The 13,837-nt window shown below is 34.4% G+C and overlaps 1 protein-coding gene across 7 annotated transcripts in view; it reads right to left on the reverse strand.

Annotated features, from left to right (window-relative positions):
• The window catches only part of ADD3 (adducin 3), a 114,605-nt gene that overhangs the window by 27,814 nt on the left and 72,954 nt on the right, over window positions 1–13,837 (reverse strand). For all 7 annotated transcript variants that reach the window (XM_023532733.1, XM_023532731.1, XM_011363760.2 and 4 more), the window contains one exon: window positions 2,327–2,544. In XM_023532733.1, coding sequence (XP_023388501.1) covers window positions 2,327–2,518 — 192 coding nt within the window. In that variant the 5' untranslated portion in view covers window positions 2,519–2,544. The remainder of the gene's footprint in view (window positions 1–2,326; window positions 2,545–13,837) is intronic.

Consider the following 13,837-nt stretch of genomic DNA (forward strand, 5'->3'; position numbering starts at 1 on the left):
TTAGGTCGTAAGAGGCACTGCAGTCTCCTCCTTGCTCTCTCTCAGATACTTACTCTGGGGGAGAGCACTCAAACAGCCTCAGGTAAAGGTCCACGTGGCAAGGAACTGTGGCTTTTGCCAATACCAATGTGAGTGGCCCACCTGAAGAGCGGAAACCTCCAGGCCAGTCGAGCCTTCAAATGACAGTAGCCCTGGCTGATGTCTTGACTGCAACTTCATGACAGACCTTGAGCCAGAACCACTGACTAAGCAGCTCCTAAATTCCTGACCCACAGAAATGATGAGATATAAATAAAGCTTGTTGTTTTAAGCTGCTAAGTTTTGGGATACTTTGTTATTTAGCAATAGGTAACTAATATAGGCCACTATATATCATTTCCTGTGGTGAAAAGTTTATTGTATTAAAAGAAATTTGAGGACCTCTGACCTAAAACATGTCAGATAGACAAAACTTAAACACTTTCACAAACAAGATTTTAAACTGATTAGCAAGGATCTAGGGAAAAAGTGAGCAATCCACAATTCTTTTAAATCTTTGTTTCTCTTTAAGCTGAAAATTATCATTCATGTGAATATGGCAATTTACATATCTGCTCTATCCTGTTTTTTCATTAAGTTCCCCAAAGCATAAGTAAAATTGATACTTTTAAGCGATTTACAAATGAAAATACATAAATAATAAAAAATTAGAAATCTACTGAAAGTTATGCTGTCTTTAGTTTAACGGGAAAATTATAAAACAAAAACCCTGGCATGGAAATGCAGTTTAGTGCCTTTTCCTTTTAAACTCTACAGTTACAATGAATAGTCCTCTTTGGAGCACTTTCCACACAGTAGGTTTTACTCTACTGTTATTAGTATGATTTACCAACCTATGGTATTTACCATTATCTTGCTATTATCTGAAACTATGGTGTAAAGAGCACCAACTATAAGAAACTTCTTTTTTCATATCCAGCTGGGTTATCAGAAGTCTGGATGTCTAACCAACTCAGTATTTAACAACTCTGAACAAAATCTGAACTTTATCTCATTCTTTCGGTGATTTAATTCTATACGTTACTATAGTCATTTGGCTAATAAGTTCTTAAAAGTAGGCTTTCTTTAGAAGAGGAAATATATCTATTTTGATCCAAGTAATTAACGTGCCCTTCAAGTATTTATAAACACAGAAACTCAGGTTTGCATAAAAGAAGGCACCGTCAGTAGAGCTCTTTTCTCTTCTATTTATTCCCTCATGATGACTTCTTTGGTTAATCGCCTTTCCATTGGGAAAGGGTTGCTTTAAGAGTTTAAAGGATGGTTTAAAGCTTTAAATCTAAGCTACATTTAAATTCCTCAAAGCTTGCATTGCTTTTATAACTTGTATTTGCTTTTATCTAGGCCACTGGAACAGGAGAATTACTCAGAGTGGAATTCCCCTTTGGCTTTGGACTCGACTTCTGTGATTAAATTCACAAGGGCACAACAAAAATTATTTACCAGGGCCACCTCAGGCAGCTCGAAGCCTCGGTGCTTATTTTAGTACCTAAGTTGGAAACCTAATTAACCCTAACCCGGGCATCGCATGTCTCCGTGTGCTGAACTCTGCCTTGAGGAGCCCATGATCTTCATGATGCATGAAGCTAGCAAATCATTTTACGTCGTAAATCAAGCCGTTCCCTCACTTTCTATCGCTTACCTGTGACCTTTAAAATTTCACTAAGGGTCGGAAAACTAACAAATCATTTGAATAGAATTCACAAAGTCTGGATATTATTGCGCAGGCAGAATTTTCTGCTTGAGTTTCGATTAAAATCCACTTTTAAGCTAGTTAGTTTGGTGTATAGACATGTATGTGTGCCTGCATCAGGTGTATGTAACACGAGGCTGCCAAATCACAGGTCTCCTCAGGAACCTGAGTCTTCCTATGCTGCTCCGAGTGTAAGGTACCCAAAGGAAGAAGCAAATATGTGCATGAAATGTACCTAACTCATTTCTTAGTTCCTAAACACTTCAGTCATGCCTTTCATTTCTTCACAGATATTCAGTCTGAACTGGGTGTCCTTGAGCTCAGAAGCATCTTTTGTCCTCCTTTAATGAGGCATTACATTCAAACACCACACAAAGAAAATTTACACCACCAAGACAATACTAGTTTGTTATTAGAGCTTTGTAAATCAAATATATAAATTAGTGTTTGTTTTGCCTCTGAAAGATTGGGGGCAACTTGTCATTTTTCCTCCACCCCCCTTCCAACCTGAGAATTAAGATACCTGTCCTACCTCATTATAACAAGGTTTCAAAGAAGAAGAAAAATTAGAGTCTTGTAATTATTTCAACTCACAGGACTTTGCAAGATCTGAGTGACTCGTTTCCTCTGCTCCATCATATTGAAGTCTTGTCGTAGATCAGGAGACATGTTCCTCTCCCTGAGGTATTCTGGGTCATTTTCATTGATGCGGTCAAAATACCTCTCTTTGTGAGGCATGCTGGGAGGAGGAGTGGTGATCACGCCTTGGCCGGCATCTGAACTCATGCTTCAAGCCTGCCGATTCCCCTTATCTGTATTAATAAACACAAAGGAGGACATTCATGGTAAATTCATTAACTCAAATTATTTAACATTGGTCAAGCAGAACTTTATACTTTGCCCTCAGAAAGTTATGGTGGTAACTTTCTTTGAAAAGCAGCTTCTCAAAAAAAATTTGGAACAATTTTTTATTAAGGTAAAAATATTTTAAACTATATCGCTCAATTGGAAATTGCTATTTTTGGAGCTAATGGAAACTTGTGGTTCAATTATAACAATGTCATCAGCTGCTATTGCATTTTTTAAAAGCAGTGATCAAAATATACCAAAGTAAAACACCACATCTATGGTGGCAAATCTTCACAGTTAGTAAGTACTGTCAGTAGAGCTTCTCTTTTCTTTCTCATTCAAGATTTTGCTAGACCAAACTTTGGCCATATTTAATAACCACTGCATTTTATAATGAATGTAATTTACTAACATATGAGAGAAACAAAGCTTTAAGTTTTTTAAATGATTCAACAACTTCCCAGGGAGAAATGTAGGAATTATTAAGGTTGTTTGATTACATAACTTCAGCAAATAGTGCTTTAAATCCAAGTAAGAAACAATAAAAAGCTATTCAGAAACCACATAAACAGCTGATTTCACTTAATTATCATTATCACTGATATTTAGGATAGTCCTTGATTTTATGCTCAGACAACAAATTCATTTGGGCTTTGCTATAGCTGAGTGTACCTACCTAACTACAGATAGGTCAACAAGACAGTCATTTAAGATTCCTCCCCTCACTCCCACCAGTGATCTCTGTTAGAAGTTAATGAGGTCATCAGTGCTTCTCAAATTGTCTATTGTGACTTTCTCTCATTTGCTGTGGGCCAATAATCTTGTAAAATCCAAAATTATGCATTTAGCTGTCATGGTAATTTCAAACTGCAAGAAGTTTCCAAACACTTAATATCATAGTCTACACTTGTCACAGACTGGTAATAAATAGTCCAGTCTGCAGACTGGCACTGGATCCTGAACCACATTCAGAGTAGCAGTGACCTAGCAGAGAGTAACAGACACTGCCAACCAAAGGAATGTGTCCTCAAACTTTTAGAAGTGACATGGCATTAAGCCTTTCAAGAGAAAAAGAGACTACTGATGAATGTATCACTTTCCTTAGTTGTTCTTTTGAACTGAGTATAGAAAATGCAGAAATGTACAAGGAAGAAGAAAAGGAAACAAAAAATAAAAAAAGAAGTTGTAAAAATGGTTTTGCTTAATACAATTTTCTCTCCAGGTGGTCACTTTGATTTAAATGCAAGATTCAGTATAAATGATTGGGTAACAGAATAATCATCTGACTAGGAAAGTGTTATCCTTTAAAGTGGTTATTTGCTTGGTGGTAAGAATCACTTCATAATAAGGGGAGTTAATGTAAAACATCCAAGTATGCTTTTTCCATTCAAGTGAAAAACTAAGGGGACACAAGTTTCTGTGAACTTGCAACTCTGCAGTCCTTCCAGCCTCAAGTTCCAGAACACTTTTTTTTCTAGATAGACCCAGAAGGGGAAAGGCAAAGGTCACTTTCATCTTAGGGATCTGAATCCCTGATAAAGACCAGAGACATCTGGGCCCATCTTTTAAACACACTAACGACCAATGAGGTTACTGTATTTATCTCTAATAATAGTCTTCTCTGATAGACTTCATCTCTAAAGCTGCCTTGACCCAACTTATCCCGAGAAAACTTATAAGACACTAAACATTTTTGCATTAATTCTAGTCCTGGAAATGTAAACTGAATCTGTTAAAAATAATTTTTGCAAAACATGTTAAAATTATTTCCTTATTCACTATCAATCTCATATGCAACATTCTATGTTACCTAAATTATTTTAGTGTATCACACAGAAATATTCAGGAAATATGGTTTAAAACACTTTATATCAAACTGTTTTAATGAAATTCTGATTTTGTGACTAGAAAGCAACTAATAAGCGAAGGAAATATATAAAAAAATGAGCTTTTATATAATTGAGTCTTTCACATCCTAATTTATCTATTTAAAAATTGGGAAAAAAACACTTAAGAATGAGCATGTGATAATTAAATGGTTCTTCACAGGATATATGGCCAGATTTTTTCTTTTTTACACAACATTCACTACTAATGGAATGACCCTGGCCATACTACATTCTTCAAAAATAGGTTTTACTCTACTGTTATTAGTATGATTTACCAACCTATGGTATTTACCATTATCTTGCTATTATCTGAAACTATGGTGTAAAGAGCACCAACTATAAGAAACTTCTTTTTTCATATCCAGCTGGGTTATCAGAAGTCTGGATGTCTAACCAATCTTTGGAAACTAATTTTCTAACCAATCTTTGGAAGCTATTTATAATAGGTCCACTTGAAATTCTTTAAACGGCTTATTGCTAGCAGATCAAAATTTCAAAGAAAATTAAGTTAAAAAAAAGCAAATTCACATATATTAGTAAATGTCATGCTGACTTTAAGTAGCCAAGTACAGACTAAGTGGGTATTCAATTAATAATTGCGGCATCACTTAACAAAGAAATCAATTCCATTTTAGTTTGCCACGGTAGGCCACTGGCTTCTTAAGTCATATGAAAAAAGACAGTCCACTAATATTGCCTTCAGCTGGATAGTACCCATTCCTCAATCCCAAAAGCATATTTAGCTTAATGGAGAATAGAGTTAGATAATAAGCTTGTGTCTCACTGAATTTGTTGATGATTATAAAATAATTATATGAACACGGCAAAAAATAAATAACTGGTAGTAGATTCACTGCATTAAGCACTGATTTAAGAAACTGATAAATGAAATACTGATAAGTAAAAGCTTATAGTTTGAAGAACTCTTCATGATGAACGCATTTGTAGATGAGTAAGGTAAAAAGGAAGATACATCCATTTTAATAATAATACTATATATACATAACACTTTATGCTTTATACCACCTCATACACCTTTCTATCTTATTTTATCTTCGGAACTACACAATGGACGAGGCTGATAATTTAGAGGATCAGTGGATTAAACATCCTGCCCCAAATCATGCTACTTTTGTATTAGGCAATATTCAAAGGCATAATTTCTGTCTACTAGTTCTCTTGACAATGACACATACTATTTCACATATCATAAAGTATAAGAAGGCTACACAATTTTGAGACTTTGTCTGCATTCCGTCATAAATATTTAAAAATTGGAGGTTATGGAATCTGTCAAAAAATGAGGAAATGACACCTAAAAAAAAGAACTAAGATTAGAAATGCCTCAAAACATGCTGACCTTTTTAAAACTTCAAAAGCTCATTACTTATCTTAGCTTTTTAATACTAGAATTTTCAAAGTGTTATGTATTTGTAATAAGAATTGAGAATTTATGTAAAGGATAGAATAAAGAACAAGAATAGTAACTTATCATTTGAGTATTCTTCCATACGTAGGTGCTGAACAATGAGTTTTACATAGAGTTTAAGTAAATATAAGAACAAGTGGTTTTCTGCAATTTTTCATGCCAAGTACTATATATACAGATTGAATTGTTATTTCAAGCCTTGAAAAAATTTTTTGGATCCTCAAGATTACCTGAACACAAACAGAATTCAGGAAAATAGGGGAGAAGCTTGCAGCATTATTCACAATAGCCAAGATAATGGAAACAACCCAAGTATCCACTGATAAATGAATGGATTAAAAAATGTGGTATATACACAATGGAATATTATTCGGTCATAAAAAGAAAGAAATCCTACCATTTTTAACAACCTGGATGGACCTCAAGGGCATTATGCTAAGTGAAATAAGTCAGAAAAAAACTTGTACATGAAATGTTCATAGCTGCACTATTCACAATAGCCAAAAGGTGGAACCAACCCAAATGTCCATCAACTGATGAATGGATAAACAATAAATGTAGTATAGTCACATAATGGAATATTATTCAGCCATAAGAGGAATGAAGTACTGATACATCTACAACATGAATGAACTTCAAAAACGTTAAGGTAAGAAAAGAAGCCAGACAGAAAAGGCCACTATTATATAATTCCATTTATGTAACATCCAAAACAGGCAAATCCGAGGAGACAGAAAGCAGACTGGTGGCTGCCAGGGCTTAGGGGACGGAGGGATAGGGAATGGCTGCTTAATATGTATCGGGTTTGGGTTTGTGGTGATGAAAAAGTGCTGGTTTATATAGTCTGCTGGCTGCACGACACTGTGAATATACTTAATGCCTCTGAACTGTATACTTTAAAATGGTTAAAATGGTAATATTCATATGTGTTTTATGACAATAAAAAAGTAACTCAAAATGGATCACAGGCTTAACTGCAAAACTATAAAACTTTAGGGAAAAAACAGGAGAAAATCTTCAGGATCTAGGGCTAGGCAAAGAAGTCTTAGACTTGACACCAAAACATGATCTATAAAGGAAAACTAATATTTTGGACCTAACCAAAATTTAAAATGTTTGTCTGCAAAGACCCATTAAGAGGATAAAAAGACAAGCTACAAACCATGGGAAAAAATTTGCAAACCACATATCCAACAAAGAACTAGTATGTATAATACGTAACATTTTCGAAACTCAGCAATTAAATAAAAATCAAACTATTCATTGAAGAGGATATTTCTATGGTGAACAAGCACGCCAAAAGATGTTTAACATTATTAGTCATCAGGGAAATGTAAATTAAAATCAGAAGATACCTCTACACAAGTGGCAGAATGGCTAAAAAATATAGTAACAGAATAGTGACATCTTCTCAAACGCCGGAGAAGATGTAAAGAAACTGAATCCCTTGTACACTGTTAGTGGGAATATAAAATGGTACAGTTACTCTGGCAGTTTGGCATTTTCTTAAAAAATTAAATACGCAACTACCGTTATTATCCAGCAATTGAAATCCTGATCACTTAATCTAGAAAAAGGAAGACATATCTTTTCAACATCAAAACACAAACTTGTATATGCAAATTTATAGCTTTATTTGTAACAATCAAATATTGGAAACAATCTAGATGTCCGTCAACAGGTGTATGATTAAACTGTGGTATATCCATATTACACAATATAAACACAATAAAAAGGAATGAATTACTGATACACACAACAGCCTGAATAAACCTCCAGTGAATTATGCTAAGTAACAAAAGCCAATCTCAAAAGTTTACATACAGCATGATTCCACTTATATAATACAGTAGGTCCTCAAATAATGTATCATTATAACATTGATGAGACACTGTAGGAACTTAGCTCGTTTACATCAGTTAGCCTGTGGTAAAGCTGGTTTTATTATACATCGTTTCACTCAGTTGCAGAACCTATCCATGACATAAACTGAGGACTCATCTATTCCTCAAATGACAAAGTTACAGAAGTGGGGAACAGATCAGTGATTGCTGGCGGGGGTGGGGGAGGTGGAGGGGCGTGGGATGGGAGGTGGGTAGGGGAAGGATATGCTCAAGAGGGGGATGTGGTTATAAAAGGGCAATAGGAGGGATCCTGTGGCGGTGGAACTGTTCTGTATCTTGACTTGTGGTGGTGGACACAAGAACATACACAAGTGATAAAACTGCACAGAACTAAACACACACACACACACACACACACACACACACACACACACACGAGACTACAAGCAAAACTGAGAGAAACGGAATTAAGACCACTGGATTACAGCAATGTCGATATCTTGATTGTGATGTTTTACTACAGTTTTTCAAGATGTTACCACTAGGAGAACGTGAGTAAAGGGTACACAGGATCTCCCTATATTAATCCTTACAATTACATGTAAATCTATAATTATCTGAAAGGTTTAAGTTTTTAAAAAGTCCATTCCATAATAATGGAAAAGGTCACATCACTAGTTTCTATTTCACTTAAGAATATGATCAACTGCAACAGAGTAAAGTTTAAACTATAGTTATTTTTAGATATTTTATGTACTAGAATGTGTTTAATGGTCAGTCAAAACTAAACTGCATCTGAATAAAAAATGCTAGATCCTATCAGCATCAACCAGTCACTAAAAATATTTTACATGCTGATCAGTCTAGAGAAGTTTTGGATCTTAAAATCTGCTTACATAACAGTTTACTCAAGTTAAGGGCAGTTAAAATATGGAGCCCCTGGGAAACAAAATAAAATATTATAAAAAAGCATTTAATAAATACTGTTGATATTTTAGTATTAGTCTTTATAAGCCAGGAGACACAGTACGTGGAAATATTAACTGAACTGTTGACTCAAGTCTCTGCGTTTCTACCAACTGTTTTGTGACGTTAGAATGGCCATGGAATGAATACTCATTCAACAAGTGTCTGAGCATCTACCATGTGCCAAGGTCCTACTATGTCGGGAAGTAATAGCAAACAAGACACAGTTCTTCCTGTGTAAATAGGCAATTACATCATACAGGTGTCACAATTAATTGTAAAATAAAAGGACTATCTCAAAAGACTCTTCGGATTTTCCAGTTTCTTATATCCTACGATCCTGCTGGTGTCCTCTGATCTATTCTCACAATGAGGGAGATAAAGATCCTTGATATGGACTAGTATTCATAACAGCGAGTGGTTTCTAACAATAGCCAGGTGTTTCTTACTTTAGTGATGGGTTATAACAGAATTTAAAAACAACTATCAGTTACTGAGCTTGTATTGTGTGTTAGCCACTGGACTTTACAAACATTCGTTCATGTACTTCTTAACAATCCTATGTTTTATCTCCATTTTACAGGATGAAATAAAGCTATTGAGAAGTAACTTGTCTCAGGTCAAAGAGCTGGCAAGCCGTGGACGAGGGATTTAAATTTGGCTATGGATCTCTAAAGCCAGTGATCTTAATCACAACCCAGACCTAGGGACAGCTAGTTAATTTCTTTTCAAATGCCAATTCCAGCTATTCAATGTCTTTGATTGCTTGTAAAAGTTTAACCTAGGTTAAAAAAAAAAGAAAGAAAGAAAGAAAGAAAAGAATGCGCCTTCACTATACTGCCTCACAAGAAGCTTTGTTTTAAGGAAACTAAGTGGTAGATTCTAGTTCCTCTTAACCCTAAAACTAACATAAATATTTCTGCTTCCAGGTGATATGTGAAACAATTCAGTTCCAGGGCTCCTTCTCTTTAAAATTAACCAACCCTATTTTCAATACCACGCTACTACACACAATCATGCTTTCTAGAACTTCAGAGCAATAGAAACCAGTGCAAACCACTCTGAACTCCATTAGGGGAGAAAAAAGATAAGTTTTTTAATAGTATTCTTTGAATTTAAAATGATGTGGAAAATAAAATTTTTTTTTTAAAGTAATATAAAACTGTCAACACTACGGGTTTTGTTCTGGCCATGCAGATTAGAAACAAGATATTAAGCATAAACAAAATTCTAGTTTTAAAAAGCTTATCCAAATATTTATGCAGTAACTATTCAACATGTACAATTAAAGAACATTAGGTTCAAGACACAAATAGATGACATGCTCTAGAACGGTGGCTTTCGAATTTTTTAAAAATGGCAGTCAACAATAAGAAATATATTTTACATTGTAATCACATACAAATACATGATATATAACTAAATTGATACTTTCCCTTACTATGTGATACATTCTGGTATTTTCTATTTTAATCTATTTCATTTTTTAAAAAAATGCTGGTCAAATTGATTCATGATCCACAATTTGGAAAACACTACTCTAGAAACTCTAAGTGATGGTCAGGTGGGAAACAGGAAGGAAAAGGGGGGGGCGGGGTGTGTGTGTGTGTGTGTGTGTGTGTGTGTGTGTGTGTGACGGGGGGGGAGGGAAGGAGGAGGGAGAAATCAACATGTGCTAGAAAGATAGAAGGAAATAAGAAATAAGTCCTTGATTTTTTTTTTAAAAAAGAGATGTTTATGAAAGGTTATAGAAATAAGATCCTAGTGACTTGTGAGATAATTAAAATTTCTTCCATTTGGGCACTTAGAAAGTGCCATCTGTATAACTCAATGCCAGGTTTGTTTTTTTTTTTTCATCTTTCTTGACTCTTATTTAGTTCTAGTTCAGTTGTCCAGATCTCTTTGCTCATGTTTGTAGTCCCCACAATGGCAGAATAGTCCGTAAGTGGTGGCTGAATTGAATTACTTACTTTACGATATCACAATTCCTTCCAAATAAATCTGGTTTGTATTATTTCTAGGCTGGGAATGGTAAAAACAATCTTATGAAAAGTTACTACTTATAAAAAGTTTTTCTGAACTTAAAGTTCTTGGCAGTTTTAACAGCTTTCTTTAGAATATAAGCAACAGGATAACTGTAATTTCAAGGACCCAGCCCATTTTCCCATATTTAAAACAATAATCAAAGATATGCCAAGACTTCAAAGCAGGATATTTGGTTAAAACAACAGCAACAGCTTATTTACCGAGCTACGGTTTTTCTTGATGAAAGTTACTACAAATTGTGAAGATATTTAAAGTTCTAGAAAACAACTTGGATTCTGCACAAACTATGACAAGCCACATCTCAGACTGACTAACCAGTGAAATTTTATTCATTTTAAATTCTAAAAGACATGAACTACTTTCAACTGCTAGCCAAATTTTTATATACAACTGACATGAAATCAATATATCCGAAAAAGTAGATAAAAGTAAAAAAAATATGAACAAACTGGCATTGAACATCACTGAGTAATACAGATGACACTTTCTAAGTGCCCAAATGGAAGAAGATTTAATTATCTCACAAAGCACTAGGATCTTATTGCTATAATGGCTATTGATTCTATGAGAGCTGTCTTGGAATATTTCAGACTAGATTCAAGGATCACATTGAGGGGAAACTATACTCATAGATGTTGAGTAATTTTTCTAAAGCTACAGTGCTCAAGTATCATATATTGCTATAAAATTATAATAATATTTATTAGCATTACCATGTCAGTCACAGATTGCCCCATGGTCAAAATTTACTCCTTCAATGAAATATAAAAAACTAGACCCATCACACGCAGTTTATGCAGGTATTTTATACATACAATTGACTGAGAGGAACAGGCTATAAGGAAGGGCTAAAAATTTTAGTGCTTATAAATAGATTTAATGGTATGATTGTCTGTCTGTCTAGCATGCATAAAAAGTACATGTACAAATGAGGTAGTTGTGTAATAGTGGTTTGCTTGACCTAAATACCTAAGGGACACATTTTCTTTCAGTAAGTTGATTTTAAAGATTAAGAAGTATCCACTAACATATTACTAATAAGTCAAGGATCTGCCTTTTCACTTAAATTCTTTGAAGGCTTTGAAGCAAGGATTAAGAAAATACTTAGTCAAAATCTCGTTTTCTAGATTAGATAACTAATGAAAGAAGTCTTCATAAAGAGATGTGCCAAGATCACATGCTTGGCATCATCAGGGGTAATCCAAGTTCTCCTAATCTAGGGCTGTTTTCAATGACATAATATTGCTTCCCCATAATCTGTCACCCTATATACTTGGTCTTTTTCTCCATCAGTGCTTATTAGCAAGCCAAATAAGTAAGATGCATAAGGGCAAAGAGTACTAGGTGATGGGCAGACCAAGAAAATTAATGAGGTAGGCAAATATGAATGATATCATAAAATACCATGGAACATTCCACACAATTTTGAGTTCCAAAAAGGAACTACATGCAGGGTAAGGGCCCTCGAACTGCCTCAAATCCATACAAAAAGACTACCACATGGGTAATAATCATCTCTTTGTTAACCTAAGAGATGACTACTATGTCTTAATTAGAGGTTATCAAAATTATGTTGATTGTGCCCCGGATAACATTAAATCATGTTTCAGTTTACGCTTCTACCGCTTGAGTTAATTTAACATCATTCTAAAAGAGCTGAGGACCTTTATTTATAATGAAACAAATCAACCCTCAGAAAAAGATTATGTTGGCAGCATCCCCTCTTCATTGATAAGGAAACTGAGGTTTAATAATTTGCCTCAGATAACCAAATATTCTTCACCAAATAAGAAATTATTCATGATCACAGATCTTAATAGGTATGGAAGATCTGACTAAAAAAAAAAAAAAACATGGCATGACTCAAAGGACTGTCATTTCCTAGAAGTGTATATAGCTATTACATCCATGATTACGGCCCTTCTTTATTGTGGTGCCTAGAAATACAGGATCATAAAATTCAGCACCAAAATAGAAATGGTAAATGTTTTCAAAGAGTTAAAATTAAGAAGACTTGTATGGCTATCAGACTGGTATAAATGTAGAAACTTAACTCATTCTGACCTATTGCCAGAATCTTTAAGATTGCTCTAAATCATTCTTAAATTTCTGAATTCTTTTTGTTGTTGTTGTTGTTCTTTTGAAATGACTTCTGTTAAGTATATCTTTAAAATGAAAGTATAAAAGTATAAATTCTAAACTTCAGTTTAAAAATCTGGGAAACAATGAATCTACTAGTTGATTAGTAAAAGATACTGTTAATCTGAGCCTTAGTTAAAAATCCAATTTAAAGTTAAGGAAAAATACAAACAATAAAAACAATAACAAAACAAACTAATAACAGTCGCAACAACCTATTATGTTACTAAGCGTCCTATACTTAATGGAAGTCGATAGCTGGCTCTGCATTCATTAAAAAACAAAAAAAGAAAAAGAAAAAAAAAGAAACCCCTGTCTGTTGGAAGGCACGACTATGAGAGTATTTCAGTTTCCAAGTTTTATAAATAAATACTGCCCATTAAGATAAACTTTTTTTTAGCAAACATAAAAAATGCATCCTGTGCTTGTACAACTGGAATATAGTAGTAGTTAGACGCAATCATTAAATATATATTGTTCGAAATTTAAGTGCAGAGCAAAAAGTACAAAAATTTCAAAAGTAGGTGCTTGCTGGGTCAACATTCAGCAGGGTGATCCAAAGCCTAAAGGCATGCACTCCTGGATGAAGCTAATAAATCTAACCTCTTTCTCACTAATGTACCAATAATTGATGAAGAATATTTTATTGATCAATATCACCTGTTGCAAGAAACAGTGAGCTGGACTTCTGTATTTGAAGAGTAGGGGCTGGGGAGAAGAGATGCAGTTATGTGCTTAGACACTGGCAGGGGTGGAAATAACACTCACTGGTAACTTGAAAGAAAACTTTCACTATATTTACTAATATAATGGCCATGCAAGGGACAGAGTTACAAACTTGAAAACGGGTACAAAGTTCAGAGGAAGTGTATTTTTTAAAGTCTAAACTCAATCATTATCTAGACAGCTTAAATTGTTCCCAACATGAATCATTTGGAAAAGC

Source organism: Pteropus vampyrus, unplaced genomic scaffold, assembly GCF_000151845.1.
Source record: "Pteropus vampyrus isolate Shadow unplaced genomic scaffold, Pvam_2.0 Scaffold89, whole genome shotgun sequence".
Classification (NCBI taxonomy): domain Eukaryota; kingdom Metazoa; phylum Chordata; class Mammalia; order Chiroptera; family Pteropodidae; genus Pteropus; species Pteropus vampyrus.